Here is a 22,776-nt window from a genome sequence, read left to right as displayed (position 1 = left end):
CAATCTCTGCCTCAACTGAATGAGTGAGCTGTTTTGCAAGTAGCTCACTCTCTTCAGTTGTTTCTGATTGCACCTTGTTATACTGAGGATCCTTAGTTTGATCCAAAATTGGTAAAAACTATTCAACAGCCCTTTTCATGGCAAATTCCACAGTTTTCAAATTTGCAGTATTTAAGCTATCCTGGGAGCCTATCATGGGTCTTTCATGTCCTTGATCCGGTTGGACACTTTGACTATCTAAAGTTTTAGTGTCCTCCTCTGAATCAGTGAAGTGACGGGTATTAGTGCTCATGTTGAAAAAATTCATCTTGGAGATGAAAGCTCTAATCATTCTCCCAGCAAAACTGAGCATTTTGTTCTAGTGATGGGAATTCCGGCTCTTTTTAGTGAGTCGAGCCGAACCGGCTCTTTCGGCTCCCAACCGGCTCTTTAGGTTGTTTTCTTGCTTAATTTTAAATCATGCTTTTTATTTGTTTTTGTTTCTAATGTCTCTGTAAAGCACTTTGAATCACCTTGTTGTTGACTTGTGCTATATAAATAAACTTGCCTTGCCTTCAATTAATTTATTATCGCCAACAATATAAAATTATAGAATTACTAATGTAAAAAAATGTGGTTTTATTTTTTATATATAAACATATACAGTGGCCCCTAGAGACAAAGCAGAGAGTGAAAGAGCCAAGGACAACAACAAGAGACAACATCATCACATTAGAAAGGCATAGTAATCATCCACAATTATTTTCAGTTCCAGATGATAAAGGATTCAGAAAGTTTATTCATGCAGTCAATCGTATGTATGCAATTCCAAGCAAGAAAACACTCTCCCCCAAAATCATCCCTGGCCTATATGACAGAGAATGTGCATCTTCTTTTTGTTTTGCACATTTCAATTTATATTTTATGGTATTGTGGTTTGCAGTGTTTTGTGTTGTTTCACTTTAAATTTGTTTAAAAAGAAAAAGTTGAAAATTAAAATAGTTAAAAGTTGAATTGTAAATAGTTGGTTTTTGTATTTTATAATTTATTTATTACATTTTATGTAGTGTGAATAAATAAAAGTATGTTTACGGCGGCCCCTAGAGAAAAAAGCAGGTACAAACTCCGAAGCACGTACAAATTCCAAAACACATTGCTAGCATTAACTGAACTTCCAAAACAGAACTACCTAGATCACTTAAATTACACAATTGAAAGCATATGTGTATTGTTTGTGTATTTATACACAAACACTCGTGTGTGTGTGTGTGTGTGTGTGTGTGTGTGTGTTCATTTGCCTGTTACTGCCACACACCAAATCTGGTCCTTGGTACTTCCTGGCTTGTGCAGCCACTAGGATCCTGGAGCACTTCCGTTGACGTTCACGTGCTTTGGAGTTTGTACGTGCTTTGTCTCTAGTATACTTCTATTTTTTTTCACTCCACATAAAATCTAATAACTAAATTATATAATACAAACAGCAACTATTTAAATTTTCAGCTTTTTCCTTTTTAACAAATTTAAAGTGAAATAACACAAATTCATTGCTGCGTGCAAAAAATGTATTTCAGTGTTTGCTATTATCCATACACACACACAATAGCAGCCCCTCTCGCTCAGTTTTTGCATTTGCGTTGGTATACATATATACCAAACAAGACAGTGTACATCACTGTCACAACAGCGTTTGTTTTAGTTCAAAGGCTTTATGGTTTTTCCTATAATACCTGGTGGTGCAGTCGGCCGTGGTTGGTGGGTTTTTTTTTTGTTTTTTTTTTTTTGGTCAGTTCAGCCTTATATATTATGTTTAACCCAAGTGACCACCCGGTCAGCTGGTGGGTAATAGGCATCTCCGAAAACGTTAGAGCACTTGTGCAAATATGTGATGTCTTGATAAATCGAGCAGATCTTTGAAGTTTACACAGCACCATTCTCGCATGAAAATATCTTAAGTTTATTTTGTGACCCAGAAAGAGTAATATTTCAAACTCCGCCACTCTGTGCTCCTCCGCCACTGCCTCGTTTGAGTTTTGGACGAAATGGATTCTGGGATATTGCATTTCGAGCTGATTGGAGAAGAAAACAGCCAATCTGATTTTTTTTTTTGCATCCAAGTCTGTGATTGGCTGGTTTTATGGCACAAATATAAGGGTGTACAGAAAGAGTTGAGCACGCACAGGCAGAAATGTTGAGAGTAGTGATGGGATTTCTGGCTCTTTTTAGAGAACCGGCTCTTTCGGTTCGGCTCACTAAAAAGAGCCGGCTCTTTCGGCTCCAAACCGGCTCCTCAGGTTGTTTTGTTGCTTTAATTAATTTATTATTAACAATAATATAAAATTATGCACAAAAGGAATTACTAATGTAAAAAAAAGTGGTTTTATTTATATATGTTTATATATAAATACATGCGGTGGCCCCTAGAGACAAAACACGTACAAACTCCAAAACACCTTTCTAGCATGAACTGAACTTCCAAAACAGAGCTACCTAGATCACTTAAATTACACATTTGAAAGCATATGTATTGTTTGTGTATTTATACACAAGCATTCATATATAGTCAAATAAATTTAAAAAAAAAAAAAAAAAAATTCATTTACCTGTTATTACCACACACCAAATCCAGTCGATGGTACTTGCTGGCTTGTGTAGCCACTAGGTAACAAAAGCTCAACACTGGCCCTAGCATCCTGGAGCACTTGTTGTCTTTTGTACGTGCTTCGGAGTTTGTACATGTTTTGTGTCTAGGGGCCACCGTAAATACTTTTATTTATTCACTCCACATAAAAAAAAAAAAACAAAAAAAACTAAAAAAACAAAACTAAAAAAAAACAAAACATTTTATTTATGAGCGCCTTTCAAGTCACCCAAGGACACTTTACAATAGGATAAAACACTTAGTAAAACAATGGCAGAATAAGAACAATAAAATAAAAGCGCAAGATAAAATGAACAAACTGGATTCACAGCGAATATGCAGATTTGAACAGATGAGTTTTGAGTTGGGATTTAAACTGGGGGAGAGAACCAATATTTCTTATTTCTGGGGGCAGAGAGTTCCACAGCCTGGGAGCAGAGCAGCTGAAAGCAGCCCCCTGTACCAGTATTACCGTGAGCGGTATAATATGGCCCAGCCCATGTATGTATGTATCAACACCGCCTCCTTCATAGTTAAAATGGTTAACCCTAGATTTACCTTGCGTCCACGTTTGTGTGACCTCTTAGCATAGGGATGTAGAACATAAGCCTGGGGTCAGATTTGGCCCAGTAAAGAGAGTTAATTGCAAGTAATAAAAGTTTTTAAAAACTATTAAATGACAGGGTTTTTTTTTTTTTTTTTTTTTTCCCCACAATCTGCCTTAGAAATTTCAGATTCGCTTTTTTTTTTTTTTTTTTTTTTTTTTTTTTTTTAAACAATTTTTTTGTGTTGTTGTTGTTTTACAATTCGAAGACAGTCTGGGCAATCAGCTACCAAAATGTTTTATGCAATTTTACACATTTGTTTTTTTTTTTTTTTTTTTGTTTGTTTTGTTTTTTTTTTACAATTTGAGCCCAAAGAGTTCTGTTAAGATTTCTTTAATTTACCACAACAGAATTTTTCTATATTGTAGAAAAACTACAAGTAAGATTACACTTATTTAAAAATTATGGTAAGATACCTCAGAGATAAATGTGTAGAAAAGAGTTTCACTGGCCAACCCCTTAGGGAGACAGTTGCAATTTGGTGCTCTATAGATAAAATCGAATTGAATTGAAGTGGTGCGGCCCACTTAAGATCAAAGTTGGTTATATGTGCATTGTAATATGAGTTTGTCATCCCTGGCTTAGTAGGACTCCTGATGTTGCAGTAAGGGAAAGCCAGATTAAAAAAAGCTATGTCCAAATTGTTTTGTGTGTATGTAGGTTTTTAAAAAAATGTCATGGATTTCTGAACTACCGAACTTCCTAGCTGGAATCCCGGGATCTCCCAGGATTGGGGACGATATTTTCCAGAGAACTGATTTGTCATCAGGGAGGTCATTCTGTTTATATTGATCTCTTCTTTCCACAGTCTGCTCTGGGGCAGGTTATCTTCACAGCTTTAGCTCGTCGATAAGAAGTGAACTGTTTTTGTAACCCTGAAAACCTGCTTAGTAAAAAAGGCATCTGCTACCTTTTTAATGCACACAAAATTATGTCGTGATATTACATCAGGTTTTGATACAGAAATGAACTGTAACAAAGATTGTGTTGCTCTTGGTTTTCTTTTGTTTAAAAACCTTTCTATAAGAGACCAGACCAACGAAGAAACATAAAAGTCAGTGTTTGAATAAGGAGTACAAAAAATTGAATGCCTTGCTCACCTGTAGTTGGACTCACTGCAGTTGGGGCTCTGGTTGTAGCTGCGGTGGTCATGGGAGCTCTGTCTTTGTGTCTTCTGGTTTGGTAGGGAGTGGGGAAATGATAACTGGGGGGATAGAAGGTTACTCCTCCATTATTAGAAGACAGAGTGAACATCTTCCCATTTAGATTTAGTCCAGCACGTCCTGAAGAAAGAAACAGAAAGCCTGAACTAATATAAAAATGATCCTTTCACTCTTTGTGTGTCTGTCAGTTTCCTGTTATGATACTTATATAATTCTACTCTACCTGAACACGTAAAGCACTACAAGCCTCATTCATGCAATCAAACGCACATTTAAGAAAAAGAATACCTCCTACATCACAGACCGTGTGTGTGTGTGTGTGTGTGTGTGTGTGTGTGTGTGTGTGGTGGTTGTTAGCCATGCATCTGGTTGTCCAGGTGGGGCTGGTCCAACACCGATGACCGCCATCGCTGGTAGAATAATCATCAGAATGGCAACAAGAAGCAGTTTCATCTTCATCCCTGACACTGTAGTGAAGCGTCTGAGCATCTGTGCTGTGTGGATGTGTTTTTCTCTCTGCTTCCTCTCTGAATCTGAGCAGGCTTCACTTCAGCTCATTTAGTTATGTTCCTGTTTGAGATGATATCAGCAGCTTTGAGTCCAACACTTCTATTTTCACTCTACTATTGTTGCCACTTCTGACAACAAAAAATGGAGTCAAGCAGGCGTTCCTATTTCCTTCTGTTTCTTCGCTGTACTGTCAGGTGATTGAGTTCAATTTAAAGATTCCTTGACTGCACATTTGCCTTTATGTTTGCTTTTGTGAACAGACATAACATTGCATCTGCCATGGCCATAAAAAGGAATAAATATAGCATTCACATTACGAAATATCAGGTAACAAACAAAACACTTCTTGCCTTCAGAATCTGTTGTGCAGCTTTCACAGTATGTTTTGAACCTGTGAAGAGTCTCCAATCAGTTTTGCTGTATCTGGCTCAAAGCAAAACTCTTTGCTCCATCATTTGTTCTCCCATATTGAAAAAGTGCTCTATTGGATTGAGATACGGTGACTGTGGACTGACAACAGTTAAAATCTACTTCCAACTACGTTTCCTCCTAATGTGGCTCTGTAGTAAAATCTCTCTGACTTCTTCTTTTGAAACAAACTGGACACAAAAAACAAAATGCCACAGCTGCTGCACAAGAAGTTTGATAGATAAGAAGACGCACTTCTGCTTATGGTGATTTTTTAAATGTACCTGTTTGATGCATCAATTCAGGTATAAATGACTTCATAGCCTAAATGTAAATACAGATACTGTGTGTTAAACTGTTTTAACTGTTTCCTACCCCACACTTTGAGAGAGCAGCACCAGCCATTACTTGCAAATGGTCATGCAAAATCAAACTTAATACAAATACCTGAATCCCAAGCATCTATTGGGATAGTCTTAAATATAACACTAAATGTGATTCAGAACATTTTTGCTTTTGGTTGCATAATTCTACATAGTTGTTTTACATAGTTTTACATGTTGCCCAGAGGAAACCCACACAGGCACGGGGAGAACATGCAAACTTCACACAGAAAGGCCTGGAGACAAGATGCGTTCACAGCGCCTAACAGCTGAAGTGATTAAACTTAATTTTAAGCAATGTTTCCTCTAAGCTGCGTGCGTGCGCAATTGCGCACTGCTGGCACGGTCTCTGCGCACACAAAATCTTCGTTACACACACACACACACACACACACACACACACACACACACACACACACACACACAAAAAAAATCTAACCTGAATTGAAATTAAAATTAAAACTTTAACAATTCTATTTTGCAGTGTTAGTCAGTAAGTGACTAGCTGCTCCCGTATGGGATTAGAACGATGCCACCTTATCCCATAGTCCAGCCAATGATGCGATTCACATTTGTATATACACAGCTAATCAATGTCGTTGACAGGCTATGACAGCGTCCTTATGTGCCGACACCGGTGTTTTAGCTAGCAAAGCAGCGTGGCTGATGTGGAGTGAAGCCACGTTAATGACAACGTGTACAACCATTGGAGATGTGAGCAGGACAGACGGAACAATTGACGGGAAAAGTGTGGACTTTATACCGGTTTTTAAATTGTGTTGATAGGCCACAGGAGAGAAAAATCCCAAACTCTGCTGCTTCAGGCTGCTGATGCTCCACCCACTGAATGTAAGTTTGACCACAAACACGGCTCAAAAGAAGGTTAGGTGAAGGTAGGAGAGGAATGAGGAGTCCACCTTGCCTCAGATCAACTTTTATTAACTTTTTAAAGTTTTATAAACAGTTGATAAACTCTTTGCTTCATAATTGGCTAACACAGTTTTTGTAAACACTCACAAGTCCAGTTTATCCTGTGTTCCTGAACATTTCCCAGCATTTTTTTTCGTGTACTTGCCATGCATGAAAATACTTACTTCAAGTTATTCCTCCTAAAGGTGGTTCTAAAAACTACTGAATCATGTAGTGTGATGGTGTAATAGGTCATGTGTTGTTCATCTGAGGTTGTCTTTAACTAATTTTAAAACCTGGATCAATTAACTTTTTATTATGTCCTGACAAATAAAAGTGTAGAACTAAAAGAGGGTGTGCTTTCTTTTTACCATGCTGTACTGTTGTTATGTATCCTGGCATCCTTTCACCTGTCTCATTCACTTTCTGTCTAAATGTAATTTAATTGTCATAAACCTGCTTTTGTAGATGTTTGTTGAGGATATTTTCATTTTCGCTTTTGGATATACGTGGATAGGCCTGCAGGCCTGTCTGGCCCACAGAGTATATTTTGCCCAAGTGTAACAAAATTACATCAGCAAACATGCAACATGTGTTTACTGATGCACATCTTACATAACAGCACTGCCTTTTACGTAGCTGTACGACGGGACAGGACAACAGGAGGGTTAAAGATGATAAATTATTTTGTTAATACTAAGATAAATAATATATATTGATATTAGGGGTGCAACGATACTCGTATCGATATTGAACCGTTCGATACAGTGCTTTCGGTTCGGTACGCATATGTATCGAACAATACAAAATTTTTAATTTATTTTATCAACTTTTCTTCTGACGATGCTGTCTGTGTTGAGCGCTCAGTGGATCTGCGCTCGACAGTGCAGCCTAGGCGGAGTAGTCGAACGCAGATTCACTGAGCGCAAGCTCTCGTTGCAACATGGCAAATTGAACCTCCCCCACCCTAATTCAGCTCTGGCCTTTGGAACTATTTTGGTTTTCATGTGAAGTATGACCCTGAAGGTAAGCGAGTCATGGACAAAAGTAAAACAGTATGTTGGATGTGCCACGCAATGCTCAATTACATTGGTGGGAACTAGTGTGTTAGCGCAGTTTGCTCGTTAACGTGTTGGCCGTCCAGCCCCACACACGGGGCGATCCGCGGTAGCTTGTTAACGGAGATTTGCCGTGTTGTGGCGTTAACGTCATTTCAACGAGATTAACGCTGACAGCACTAGTGGGAACACAACGAATATGACTGCACATTTACGCCGACATCATCCTAGTGCAAAGACAAGTGGAAGCAGACAAAAACAACAAGCATGCATGCTACAAGCTTTACCTGAGTCATTTAGACAGCCGTTAGCGCACGATTCTCCTTATGGGGACCTGATATGTTTAATATGCTGCTGAGTAGGGATGGGTACCGGTATCCGGTGCCATGATGGCACCGGTTCTGACATAAACAGTAGTAACCAGACGGAAAAGTAGCGCACATTTCGGTGCTTTGTTTTTCCTGAGCTGTGATACACTTTAGATTCTAGCCAATCATTTTACGTTTCCGAGGATAGTAGGCGGGTCCAGGTACGTATGTTCTTTTAGAGCAGAGCTACAGATTAAAAATGCCCAAGGCAAAGCGGGCAAAAGTCTGGCTGTACTTCACAGCAAAAGATGCAAACTCAGCAGCCTGCAACAGGTGCTTTAAGGTGATACTGTGATACTGTCAAAGGAGGAAACACCTCGAATCTGATGAAACACCTGGCGACGCATAGCGTTTTTTTAAAAGCCGAGAAATGCGCCGTATTTGATAGCTTGCTGCGAAACCTCACACCGTGCACATCTACTGCGGGTGGGTTGCCTGTTATCAGACCCGGAGTTAGCAACATCCCCCAAGAACCCGAAGAGGAGAGTCCTGGCCCCTAGCCCTGCCAGTGTAGCAGAAATGATGACTGATGATGATGATGGCAGCAGCAGCCGTTCTTCTCTGCGTGAGTAGCTTAATGTTGTTCGTGTGTAATTTACGTTGAGTAGGCAAACCACATTACATTAATGCATGTAAGGTGAACTAGCAAACATCATCATAGCTACATACGGCTGTCTTCTTGTTTGATGGCAGATACTCCCTTCACCCTGGCCAAAAAGGCTAAAACGACCAAAGAAAAAGTGGAAAACAGTTAAACATGATAGGTTTTTGGACAAAGTTTGTGTTTTTTCCATTGATTAAGCACTGCTTCCAGCCAAGAGTGATGCCATATATGCCCCATAGCTGCAGAAAAGGATAACATTATTATCTTTTTACAAAAAAACAGCTGAACACGAGAGGTTTCTGGACCAATTTTGTGTTCTCCATTCTTTAAGCACCGGTTTGAGCACAGTTTAAGCACCGGTACCGGTTTGGCACCGGTATCGGATAAAACCTAAACGATACCCATCCCTACTGCTGAGAATATAGCCCAGAAGAAGCGTATAGTATAACTTTAATTTTGGAAAGAGCCATTTCTCTGTAATAAACTCTCTTTTCCAAAGATGAGTTGTTTTTTTTTTTTTTGTTTTTTTTAATTATTTTGTTGTTTCAGCAACATTAAATTTAAAAACTGTACTTTTGAGTTAAAATATATATTTATAATTTTAATAAATGACAAATTAAAAAGGCATGAACATTTTTGTATCGAAAAAATATCGAACCGTGACACCAAAGTATCGAACCGAACCGTGAATTTTGTGTATCGTTGAACCCCTAATTGATAATAATAACTGAATAATTGTTTTGTTTTTGCTGTGGCCCATATACTGACGTGAAGTTGCTTTTTTTGTTGGAGAGGATTTGTTTGTTGTTGAGTGCAATGTTAAAATAAGTTCTTTAAAAAGCAAATAACTAATTGATATGAAGGCAATATGAGCAGAGTACATACATGTTGAGGGATTGGCTGTGTTAGTTCAGTGAGAGAGTTTTTGTAAAGAAAACAATCTTCACTAGCAGTCAAAAACTAATGTGAACGCTTATGTCTGCATTTTTATTTTGTTAAACACGAACAAAATTATAGCAGAAGTGCTGCCAGAAAGAGAGTACCAATTTGTTTATTTGGTAGTTTAATGAATTCCATTTTTTGTCTTGTTATACAATATTTGAAATTTTAAAAAAACAAAACACTAAATTTTTAAAATATTTGTGGGTGTTGTCCTATTTGTTTGTTTGTACTACTTGAACAATAAAGTGGCCCTCCAGATGACGGTGCCAACAGTGGCCCACAGCTCATTTAAGTTTGAGACTCCTGATCTACATCATCACTTTACAGACTGGTGGATGAATACACGTTCTGTTCATTTTTTTCTTTGTTAATAAATTCTGACATTTTAGTTACTACATCATATTGTATCCCTTTATTTGTCACAGTCTTTATCCCAGGCTGCGAAAAAACACATATTATTCTTACAAAGATCAGCTCATTGTTTCTACTGCTTTTCCAACGACTGAACAACCCCGATTCCAAAAAAGTTGGTGAACTGTGTAAAATGTAAATAAAACAGAATTTACGACGATTCATAAACGTGTATTTTACTCACAATAGAACATGGAAAACATGTCAAGTGTTTGAACTGAGTGAATGTAACATTTTAAGAAAAGTATTAGCTCCTTTTGAATTTGAAGGCAGTAATAAGAGGCTGTGCTGTCATGTAAGATTTGCATCAGTAAATAACTGTCCTGATGCAGCACCTTCCCTTAAATCATGTGGATGGGATGTTACGTTGGTCTAAAACCTGCATGTACCTTTCATAGATACTGATGCACCATCTGAGACACTGGATTTTAACCAGTGCTCCTACTATGGTTAGAATTTGGCTGACATCCACCAAGGTCTTCAAGGTCAAGTAAATGGGTTATTGGTTGAAAATTGACAAAAATCCTTGTAACCAAGTGTGATGTAGATTGTCAACATATAGAAAATACCATATAAAGTTTTTAAAATATGATGTCACATTTGACCTCTGACCTCACATTTACATTTCGCATCTGCCTTTTTTCAAGGAAGTATTGTCAAGATAAACAGAATGAGCTCCCTAGTTAGTTAGAAATATAGAGTCATTTACAAATCAGTACCTATGGTCCATCACCTACTTCTACATAATGTTTGTGTAATCAGAGTAAACACTTTTCAAGTTACACTTATGTGATTTTTACTGCACTGCAAAAACAACTTTTTTAGATTTGGGGTTTTACAGTTTTGAGGTTCTTTACATTTAGCAGCAGTTTGAGTCAAACTTTATTAAAACATATCGAGATATTATGCTAGTGGTTCATTATTAATGAGTCATTAATTGGAGTATACAGAATTTTACATCAGTTAACTTTGTGCTTTTCTTTTCTAAAAGACCCCAAACTGCTGAGCAGAAGAGTAATAACTAAATGTGGTATTAAAAAACAATTCCTTGAAAACATCTTAAAATGTCATCTTATATTTTTATAGAAGACAACTGATTGTTTTTATGTCCTTCATGAATTATTTGAATTGTGGTTTAAACCTGATTGTTCTTTTAATTAAACACTGACAGAAATTCTGCTAACAACGAATATTTAGCCTTTAGAAAGGGACAGTTAGTTAGATCCTTACCAAAATGAAACAGACTGTGATGGTGTTTTTTTTTTTTTTTTTTCTTGGCCACTGTCTTAAATGATTTTACGTGACTCTTTTGCATGCTATAAACTGCTCTCCTGTTTACTTCCTGTTTTGTCCCCTCGTTTATCTTTCTGCCTATATTTGATCTGTGGCCATCGTACAATGTTTTTAATGTCCTACTGTAATCCTAACTATTCCCCCATTTAGTGCATGTTTCTTTTATTTTACTGTGAATTTTATTTTATTTTTTATTCAAACAGTAATTTCCATATTATCAAAGAGCAGAGCCAGTAAAAGAGCAGTGTTTATCAAAATAACACAAAGATACACAACCTCTCCACCATGACAACTTTATTATACAATAAATACAATCAAAGGGACTCTGAAAAGATAAACAAGGTAAGAAAGATCTATGTAATAAATGTGAAAAGTAACAATAGCCACAATGCTACAGAAACACCTTAACAGAAACATTCACCCACCAAAACCAGCAGCACATTACGTTCTCTTTCATTTTACTTCATACACCAAGTTTCAACATCAGTCATGTTTCATAAATAACCACTAAATCACGTGTTTCTGCTACAATGACAAACGACTCCAACAGTTCATTTGTGAAATAAATGAAATCAGTTAGAAGAAATAACCTCAAATAAAAATGATGAAGATAAAAAGTGGAGTTAAATTTTGATTTTACGAAAATGAAGGTTATAAGGAAGCAGAGAGGGAGTGCAAAGTGCACGATTTTGAATTTTCGTTAGCTTTTAAAATTTTACATTTTTAAAGTTCTGATTAATTTCACCTCCTTGTGCCTTTAAATCATTTAAAGAAAACACTCAGAGATGGAAAATCCTACATCAGTTAAACTAAAGGCAACTTGTGTCTACATTAAGGCCACAGCTTGTAAATGGGGAACAAATCACAAATGAGGTCTGTTCACAGTTAAAGTCATTATAACTGATTGAATTTAACCACTTTTTACATGGTTTGGTTTGGTAGTCTTTTCTAAAATTTCCTATTAGTATTCTGAATGTCTTTTGTCCTCCTCATGCCAACCCATTAAAAAAAAAAAATGGAGACATTTCAGCTGACTCAAAACACTAAATGTCTGCTGTAGGAACACGGGCAATATGAAAGACAAATATAGTTTTTGGGTCTGAACAGTGAAGTCCTCACAGTTTGTAAGTGCATTGTAATGGCCACCAGGGGGCGATACCTGTGGCTGCAAAAAGACTGCTTGTCCTACAGATTCTATGCAAAAACATCCCTCTGCCCTGACCCCACTAAACACTCAGGTCATATTGAATAAAACCGTCAGTCCATTTAGTTCATTATGGTCATTTTAAGAGCCTGGCTATCCTTGTGATTGACAAGACATTATCCAATGAGCTGATTGTTTTGAAACAATCAGCTCATTGGTGATGGTGAAAAAAAACTGAACTGAACTCGAGGCTTCACAGCAGAAGTTCATTAACCAACGCATGACGTCCATCTTATGGTGTCTCTATCAGAGATATAACAGCAGATATAAAATACTCCATCTTTGGTCTCTCCTGCTGAGGATTTAACCACAATCGTGTCTCAAATCTCATTCGTCCATATTTACAAGTGCAAAGCTGGGTTCACATGATGGCTGCATGAAGCGCTACATTTGCTGTCAAATGTCTTTGTGATGAGGCAGATTTAACAGTTGCAAAGGATCCTACACGCTCCTTCTGGATTCACTGCTCGCTCATAGAAAGTAAAGCAGAACTCCTCGTCACCCCAACATCTGCTACTGTTTCAGGATTTCATTAGAGAGCCAGTCCAGACCTTCAGCCAGACCGGTGCCGCTGACGGCGCAGGACGGCTGGACCGACCACTGCACAGACACAGAAGGATGAAAATACTAACAAGACACAGAAACAATAGGGCTACAAACAGCATTCATCAACGTCTTCAACTTGTAATGAATCATTTTAACTAATTACCCTTTCATAATAACTGCATGTGGGTTCAGTTTGGGGCATGGCTGCTTTGACTGACAGGTGTGCCAACACAGATAATACCTGTCTTGTTCTTCTTGTATGTTATTAATCTGTTTCTCAGCACTAATCAGCAAGTCTGTGTGTTGCCCCCTGTACAGTTTATGCAAATCAAGTCACTTTAATCACACTGCTAACCACATGTGGAAGACAGAAAACTCTGGAGCCAAACTTCTCCCATGCTCAGCAGAAGCTGGGGACACCTACCGGCTGTGACACTCCTTTTAAACTCAGGGCCTCGATGATGTCACTGACCGACATGGCTCTGGGTAAATCCTGCTTGTTAGCAAAGACCAGCACAGCCACGCCCTTCAGCTCATCCTCCTGCAACTGCAACAGGACAGTAAAACTAACTTTAACACAAGTTTGATGATGGTCTATTTTAAACTCAGACCTCTGACTGGTACTGTGTGGATTAAAAGTCGAATGAAGCAGTGTCGAAGTACCAAAGTCGTTAAAAGTTAACTAAACTGCAAGTAAAAATAAAAACATTCTAGTAAACTGAAGTAAAAACAACATTTTTCTAAAAACTAAACAATACATTAAGCTTAAAAACTACAAAAAACAAACAAACATCACATTGAAATAAAAAAGTAACACCAAATAAAAATGTAAAATAGATGGAAAAACAAAACTATGGATAAGTTTAAATCTTTTTACCAGTGTGTGCAGCTCCTCAGATGCCTCTTTGATCCTCTCCGGGTCGTTGCTGTCGACCACAAATATCAAACCCTGAAGACAAACAGACAATATTTAAAAGCTCCTCACTGCAGCTGCTTCATAAAACACAAACACAGACTCCTGGGTTAAACGCTGGTGTTTACAGCAGCAGTCTCACCTGTGTGTTAACATAGTAATGTCTCCACAGCGGCCTGATGATCGTCTGCCCACCAACATCCCAAACTGTGAAGCTGATGTTCTTATACTCCACAGTCTCCACATTAAACCCTGCATGCACGCACACACACACACACACACACACACGCAACCATGTTTATTATTATTTAACTCTTTTATATTTCTCTCTCATAACAAGATGGAGGTTAAAAATGCTGACCAATAGTTGGGATCGTGGTCACGACCTCGCCCAGCTTCAGTTTGTACAGCAGGGTGGTTTTACCTGCAGCATCCAGACCCACTGCAGAAACACAAACACACACAGACACACACAAGTGTTACTGTTGAAAATACAACACATATTCAGCTGTCAAATATGAGTTTGGGGGCAAAGGATGCAGACATTTTACTTAAGTGAAGGCAATACATAAAATATCCACTTAGAACAACTTTCATTTCAGAACCCCTAGTTTCTGAGGGGCAGCCAATAAGGAAGAAGACGGGGAGGAACTACAACATCTTGCCTCAGACAGAGGATGAACCTGGCTGCACCAAGGCCCAGTATTAAACAAATAAGGATTATTTGGAACTGTCAATCATGCAAAGCTGCTCTAGCAGAGTCTAAGAACAAAAACAAGAACATTCACTTGTGTATTGTTATGCTACACATCAGTAATATCAATTATATTCTATGGCTGCTGATGCATTAACGTAAAGTAGTATTTTAGTTATGTAGCTTGCAGCTGATTACCATCACTTAATATCACAAGTCATATTTTATAAGATGAACACAGGTTCTGTATGTAAACCATCATCAGTTAAGTACCTGTAATACAAATAAAAGTACGTAATACTTATACCTAGCCACACATACTGTAGTACTTATTATTCTTCACATTCCAGTGTATTCAGTGTATTATATAATATGGCAACAGCAAATAAGGGCTGGCTATGTAAAAATATTCATTTGCAATGCAAACTGTGGGCATCATAGAATCCCAGAAAGATTTTTTCATTAGAAGAAATTTGAATGAATCAAAGCTGAGGCTCAAGTTTGCAAAAACTGCACAACAGCTTTCTTCTGAAGTTGCTCAGTTTAAGAAAAAGTTTCTTTACGTTGTTAATGACATGTTGTTGTTGTTTTTTTTGTTTGCTTGCGTTTGATTGTCATAGTAATATTTTTTTTAATAAGTAAAGAAAAATATAAGTCTGAAACGATTAATTAATAATTAAAAGTCAAATATATTCAAGGTCAACCTTAACTATCTAATAAAGCTTATCCTGAACTGAGATAAGATCAAATGACTTTATAGTCTCCTTTGAGTGAAAATCGTTTGAATCAGTCACCACAAAGAAACCCCTCAAACAGATGCACTATACAGATAATTACAGATGTTATAGATATATACTGTAGGTGATAAAGATAAGAACCATAACTTTTAAACTTATTTGCTCTTTGTAAGTAGAAAACAACCAAAAAGTGAGGAGAAAACTTAACAAAACTGCAGACTTTGCTTGTACGGGACTACATCTACAGCGATATCAGTAAGAACTCTGCATACTGGAAGCTCTGATAATTAAGCTAACATTAACTCACCCATCAAAATCCTGACGGGATGCTTGGAGAAGAATCTGGAGAAAATGTGTGAGATGATGACGCCCATGGTTCAGGTAAGCCTCAGGTAGAAAGTGTCTCTCAGGTAGAAAGCGTCTCCGAGGTGCCTCTGTGTGTCTTTGCATGTGTCTGTCGGTGTTTTATAGCGCTCCAGAGTGTTGTTTTGGTCTGTGTATGTGTTATCCATGGTGTCATCAAAACTCCTGTCAAATCTGGACACGGTGGAACTAGTAACAACACCGGAAAACACTGGAAAAATCAACTTCCGCTAATCCAGCTTTCAAACTAAGAGAGCTTTCGAGCCGTTGGAATTGTTTCGTTTTCTTCTTCTTCTTCTTCTCATTATTATTATTTGGAACCAACTAAGCAATAAAATGACTTTTGAAACCCGACTGGAGATCATAACTAACACATACAATCTACTCACATTAAGAAAATAAATACTTGCTTATCAAAAAGTGGTAACTGAGGATCAAGAGCACAATTTTCCATTTCACATATAGTTGCCTTTACAAAACTTTAGAGTTTTAACTTTAGCAAACAAGGTAAAAATGGAAGATGTATTACAGTGTTTTTGTTCCTCTGTTCCCATTTTGTTAAAGAAATGTTTTGCTATCTAATTAAATTTGTTTTGCATATGAATAAAACAATCTTTAAATTGTTGAATGAGGTTTTGTTGCATTTCCATGACTTAATTTAAGTAAAAATGTTGCGGTGCTGTGTAACAGTAATCTTGTTCCTGAGTTTATTGTTCTAACTTCTGATATCTCTGATTCTGTTTTCCAATAATTCCAACGGCTCGAACGCGCTCTTAATTTGAAAGCTGGATTAGCGGAAGTTGAGTTTTCCAGCGTTTTCCGGTGTTGTTGCTAGTTCCACCGTGTCCAGATTTGACAGCGGTCTTGATGACGCCATGGATAACACATACACAGAGCAAAACAACACAATGCAGCGCTATAAAACACCGACACACACATGCAAAGACACAAAGAGGCACAGCGAACGGAGAGGCTTTCTACCTGAGAGACACTTTCTACCTGCGGCTTACCTGAACCATGGGCGTCATCGTGTCACACATTTTCTCCAGACTCTTCTCCAAGCATCCCGTCAGGATTTTGATGGGTGAGTTAATACTTGTTATGACAGCAACATGCAATTTTATTTTTTCTGACACATTGTGATGTAATTTAAACTGACATGAGTCTCGTGTAGTTTAATTATCTAAGCTTTCAGGATTATTGGTTCTTATTGACTCTGCAGTTTTTGCCATTTTTCGCCTCAGTTTTTGCTTACTTCTTATTTACAAAGTGAAAATAACATTAACAGTAATGATCTTTATATTTATAATTCACCTATAGTATGTAAAATATGTGAGAACTCCCTCTGCAGTGTGAAGACATTTTCCTTGCATATTCGTAATAATAACTTACATAAGTGTTATTATTACTAATTACTATTTGTGTGGCCTGAACAAAGAAAGAAAAATCAATCCATTAATTAAATTAAAAAAAACAAAAACATTAATAACAAAAAACAAGCTAAAAACAAAAAACTGAGCAATATTAAAATCGTATGTGGTTTTTGTCAACTTTGTTTAGTTGTTCTAAGTGGATATTTTAGGTATTGCCTTCACTTAAGTAAAATGTCTGCATCCTTTGCCCCCAAACTCATATTTGACAGCTGAATATGTGTTGTATTTTCAACAGTAACACTTGTGTGTGTCTGTGTGTGTTTGTGTTTCTGCAGTGGGTCTGGATGCTGCAGGTAAAACCACCCTGCTGTACAAACTGAAGCTGGGCGAGGTCGTTGCCACCCTTCCAACTATTGGTCAGCATTTTTAACCTCCATCTTTCTGTTATGAAAGAGAAATATAAAAGAGTTAAATAATAATAAACATGGTTCTGTGTGTGTGTGTGTGTGTGTGTGTGTGTGTGTGTGTGTGCGCGTGTGCAGGGTTTAATGTGGAGACTGTGGAGTATAAGAACATCAGCTTCACAGTTTGGGATGTTGGTGGTCAGACGATCATCAGGCCGCTGTGGAGACATTACTACGTTAACACACAGGTGAGACTGCTGCTGTAAACACAGGCCTTTAACCCAGGAGTCTGTGTTTGTGTTTTATGAAGCAGCTGCAGTGAGGAGCTTTTAAATATTGTCTGTTTGTCTTCAGGGTTTGATATTTGTGGTCGACAGCAACGACCCGGAGAGGATCAAAGAGGCATCTGAGGAGCTGCACACACTGGTAAAAAGATTTAAACTTATCCATAGTTTTGTTTTTCATCAGTTTTCATTAATTTAGCTTTTACTTTAGTTAACTAGAATATTTTTATTTTTACTTGTAGTTTAGTTTCGTTTTAGTTAACTTTTAACGACTTTGGTACTTCGACACTGCTTCATTCAGCTTTTAATCCACACAGTACCAGTCAGAGGTCTGAGTTTAAAATAGACCATCATCAAACTTGTGTTAAAGTTAGTTTTACTGTCCTGTTGCAGTTGCAGGAGGATGAGCTGAAGGGCGTGGCCGTGCTGGTCTTTGCTAACAAGCAGGATTTACCCAGAGCCATGTCGGTCAGTGACATCATCGAGGCCCTGAGTTTAAAAAGAGTGTCACAGCCGGTAGGTGTCCCCAGCTTCTGCTGAGCATGGGAGAAGTTTGGCTCCAGAGTTTTCTGTCTTTCACATGTGGTTAGCAGTGTGATTAAAGTGACTTGGTTTGTTAGCTGCAGTCATAAACGGTTTCGGCTGTGTGCTGTGTCTTGTTAATATTTTCATCCTTCTGTGTCTGTGCAGTGGTCGGTCCAGCCGTCCTGCGCCGTCAGCGGCACCGGTCTGGTTGAAGGTCTGGACTGGCTCTCTAATGAGATCCTGAAACGGTAGCAGACATCAGGGTGACGAGGAGTTTTGCTTTACTTTGTTTGTTGAGTCTTCTGTCTTCTATGAACTGAGGTGAGAGGTGAATTCAGAAGCAGCGACTTTGCAACTGTTAAATCGGCCTCATCACAAAGACATTTGACGGGAAATGCTGTCACTCAGAGTTCTAGAAGAGACTCAAAAACAGGAGATAAAAGTCTAAACGGGGCTAATTTTTCATGAATTGTTATTAACTTTTCATTTTTTTAATCACTTTTGTTCAAACTTTCTGAGACAACACAAGCTGCTTTAAAACTGCCTCCAGCGGACACACCAGAACGGTGTTTTAATTTTTCTCATCTATCAGACTTACTTTACTTACTAATGTAGTACGTAAGTTATCGAAGGTTAGCATTGTCTCAAATGGACCACGATGAGTTTTATCCTTACCACAAATGACGTTTGAAATGTTTAAACCACATTTTATGAACAGCTGCCAGAAGTTGTGCCTTTGATCGTTAAATTCACTACACGTGCCAAATAACGCCCTAACATGTGTTATGTTGTTTTTACCTGCAAAAAAAACTCAGTGCTGCTCTTTCTTAGCTAGCTGGCACCATCATCATCATCATCATCACAATGAAAATTGTTTAGCAGTCCCTCTGATGCAGCCAGTCATGTGAACCCTGCTGTGTGATTGTAAATATGCTCGAATGAGACCAAAGATATAAAAGAATTGTATATCTACTGTTATATCTCTGATAGACACAGCATAGATGGACATCACCCACTGCTGAATGAAATATTGCTGTGAAGCCTCAAGATTTGTTTGTTTTTTGGTTTTTTTGCCATCACCAAATTGTTGTTTTGAAACAATCAGCTCATTGGATAATATCTTGTCAATCACAATGATTGCCTGGCTCTTAAAATGACCATAATTAAGTAAATTAATGACTGTTTTATTCAGTATGACCCGAAACCAGACATCATGAAAGTGTTTAGTGGGGTCAGGGCAGAGGGATGTTTTTGCATAGATTTTGTAGGACAATCAGTCTTTTTGCAGCCACAGGTATCGCCCCCTGGTGGCTTTTACATTTACTTAAAAACTGTGAGGGCGTCATGGTTCAGTGAAGCCACCGTTTTTTTTATATGGGTTGGCACATGGAGGACAAAAGACATTCAAAATGCTGATGGGAAATTTTAGAAAAGACTACCAAACCAAACCATGTAAAACGTGGTTAAATTCACTCAGTTATAATGATTTTAACTGTGAACAGTCCTCATTTGTGATTTGTTCCCCATTTACAAGCTGTGGCCTTAATGTAGACATGACTTGCCTTTAGTTTAATTGAAGAAGGATTTTCTATCTCTGAGTGTTTTCTTTAAAAAAATTAAAGGCACAAGGAGGTGAAATTAATCAGAACTTTAGGATTTTTTTTAAAGAAAATTCAAAATCGTGCACTTTATTTGATCAACAGAAGACTCTGATGGTCCCTCTCAGCTTCCTTATAACTTTCATTATTGTAAAAAAAAAATTTAACTGCACTTTTTATCTCAGGTTATTTCTTCTAATTGATTTCATTTATTTCACAAATGAACTGTTGGAGTCGTTTGTCATTGTAGCAGAAACACATGATTTAGTGGTTATTTATGAAACATGACTGTGATGTTTAAACTTGGTGTATGAGGTAAAATTCTGGGTGAATGTTTCTATTAAGATGTTTCTGTAGCATTGTGGCTATTGTTATTTTTCACATGAATTACGTAAATCTTTCTAAACATGTTTATTTTTCCAGATTCACTTTGTCATTATTGTATAATAAAGTTGTCATGGTGGAGAGGTTGTGTATCTTTGTGTTATTTTAATACACACTGTTGGAATTACCAGAGAGAGTTCACAATAAAATAAAGTAACATGCACTAAATGTTCACTGCCATGATATAGATAAAGTAAAGTAGGTCGACCTTTGCAAAAGTGTTTCCTTCTCACCTTCACCTACTCCACTGTGCCTGAACTCTATTCTTCAACTCTCTTTTGTCTTTCTTAATGGTTGACTCCGGGTATTTAAACTCATCTACTGTTATTATCACTATTCCTTGCATGTTCGCCTTTTCACCTGAACTGTCTAACTTCGTTCACATACACGTAGTCTTGCTTCTACTGACTTTCAATCCTCTTCTCTCCAGAGTTCACCTCCACCTCTCTTCCACCCTCTTCCTACTGTCACCGCAGATCACAGTGTCTACTGGACACATCATTGCTGCACCTTGGACCCATCTGCCACACATCTCTCCCACTTTCAACTTTCTCATGCAGTACCACAGCTCCTTTCTTGATACCCTATCGTATGTAGTTTCCACAAAGAGAAAGAACTTCTCAAAAAGACTCTTAAACAAAGCATCTGTGATGGTCTTTCTTGTGAAACCATAGTGCTGCTCATTGATTGTCTCTTTCCCACAGTCCTCGGTGTCCAGCCTCACATATAACTCACTGTAAGCCTTTTCCTTTGTGTATGCTTGCTTCCCAATTCTACCGTCTATTTTCTTCATCTCCCTGACCAGCCCACGTTTTCCTTGCTAAACTCTTTCTTTAAATACTTTCCTGTCCTCCTTCATTTCACCATCAAGTCTCCTTGTCCTCTTGACTCTGTTCAGTGGATACACCAAACAGCTAGTGCTGTACTTTTCCTAGTGAAATGTCTTCTCTACTACGCAGTGCCTGTCTTAACCCCTTGCTGAACTGCAACATTCCTCCTTCTTCAACTTCCACCACTTAATCCTCGCCTCTGCCTTCATTTACTTCCTCTTCTTAACATTCTCCCCTGACAACACCTTAGGTCTTCTATCCTTTCCAGATTGCTCCCTCTGTGCAAGATGTAGTCCACCTCTGTGCACCTCTGTTTTCTTGAACCAGTGCGAGTAGTGCACTTGGTGGCTCCACTGTGGCTTGTTCTGCCAGGTAACGGTAAAAAAATAAAAAGATGTTAAAGTGCAATAGCTTCACTTTCAGAGATGGAAAAGATGTGATTTGGTGCTGTATAAATAAAACGGAATTGAATTAAACTAAGATTAAATTCAAAATGTGAAGTTTGATAACTAATTTTCCAAAACATGAGAAAAAATATTAAATGATTTCTAAGCTGCTACATGTCACAGCATGTCATGCTTGCATGCAAAGCATAGTCTGCATCTCATAACAGCTTTTTGTAGCTCTATCGCGATATTTCTATGGCACTTCCTCTTTACCGATCTCTATTTTTAAGGATGGATTTAAACGACATGCTGCCAAGAGCAGTTGCAGTTCAGCCTCATTTCCTGTGGGAGGTGGTTGAGAGCAGAGATCTGTTCCCTTCAGAGAACAGAGTTTGTTTCTGTTCAGACAAAGCGAAACTAAACGAGAGTCACTGAGAGAGTGAAATGGCACAGCACAAAAATGGACAAGGAAAAATTCTGCTGTTTAATCTGCTTGGATTTACTGACGGATCCGGTGACCATTCCCTGTGGACACAGCTACTGCATGAACTGTATTAAAACTCAATGGGATTTGGAGGATACAAAGCAAATCCACAGCTGCCCCCAGTGTAGGCAGACTTTCACACCTATTATTTACAAAGATAATTCTGTCCTTTATCAATCATTATATGACATTTTAATTAAGAATTAAAAAAAAAAATCATCTGTCCACTTTCCTCTGCTCTTTTATTTTAATTTGCATTTCACATAATTTTATTTTACTGTGCTCCACCCCATTTCAGAGTGTAATATTTTCATTTAACACAGCTACTTTTTTCCAAATACAATTTGGAAAAAAGTAGCTTTATTTATATATTAAGCTTATATACACTGCAGTATTACATAAAGTATCATTTTCTACAATAATATGTAAATCATGTGACAGAAAATTATCATCATTAAATATCATCACTAGTATAAAACAATTTTTTCATATGAAAATGCAAAACAATTTGCAGATCCACCTTACGTAGAGATGGGTTTTTTTTTTGTTTTTTTTTAAAGGTATACCAATATAATGACTAAAATTTACTAAATGAGCTTCATGTTTTATTAACTAAGACTTGAATGAAGTTATTGAGCCCATAAAGTCTTCAGGAAACTGCCAATAAGCCAGCTCATAGACCTGTAGAACAGCTGCCCCCTGCTGGCCATTACACAAATAAAATACAGATTAAAAAAATACATTTGGTCTAGCTGTATAGCTCACCGCACCACCACTGTG

The 22,776-nt window shown here is 37.7% G+C and overlaps 2 protein-coding genes across 2 annotated transcripts; one reads left to right on the top strand and one right to left on the bottom strand.

Moving 5' to 3' along the window:
* Window positions 1–11,533: 11,533 nt before the first annotated feature.
* LOC146387385 (ADP-ribosylation factor 4-like) lies at window positions 11,534–15,941 on the bottom strand. The gene is made up of 6 exons (XM_084928986.1): window positions 15,673–15,941; window positions 14,296–14,376; window positions 14,077–14,186; window positions 13,899–13,970; window positions 13,446–13,568; window positions 11,534–13,075 (listed from the first exon to the last, which is right to left on the bottom strand). Exons 1-6 carry the CDS (start codon window positions 15,737–15,739, stop codon window positions 12,989–12,991), a joined length of 540 nt encoding a protein of 179 aa, XP_084785112.1. The 5' UTR covers window positions 15,740–15,941; the 3' UTR covers window positions 11,534–12,988.
* Window positions 15,942–16,546: 605 nt separating this feature from the next.
* Window positions 16,547–20,379, top strand: LOC146387384 (ADP-ribosylation factor 4-like). The gene is made up of 6 exons (XM_084928985.1): window positions 16,547–16,812; window positions 17,437–17,517; window positions 17,644–17,753; window positions 17,860–17,931; window positions 18,183–18,305; window positions 18,480–20,379. The coding sequence occupies exons 1-6, from the start codon at window positions 16,746–16,748 to the stop codon at window positions 18,564–18,566; spliced, it is 540 nt and encodes a 179-aa protein (XP_084785111.1). The 5' UTR covers window positions 16,547–16,745; the 3' UTR covers window positions 18,567–20,379.
* Window positions 20,380–22,776: the final 2,397 nt, after the last annotated feature.

The sequence above is a fragment of the Perissodus microlepis genome, chromosome 5 (genome assembly GCF_051167445.1).
Source record: "Perissodus microlepis isolate ML-2025 ecotype Zambia chromosome 5, ASM5116744v1, whole genome shotgun sequence".
In the NCBI taxonomy this organism is placed as follows: Eukaryota; Metazoa; Chordata; class Actinopteri; order Cichliformes; family Cichlidae; genus Perissodus; species Perissodus microlepis.
The sequence above is the reverse complement of the archived record's forward strand: the minus strand, read 5'-3'. Positions and strand labels throughout refer to the sequence as shown.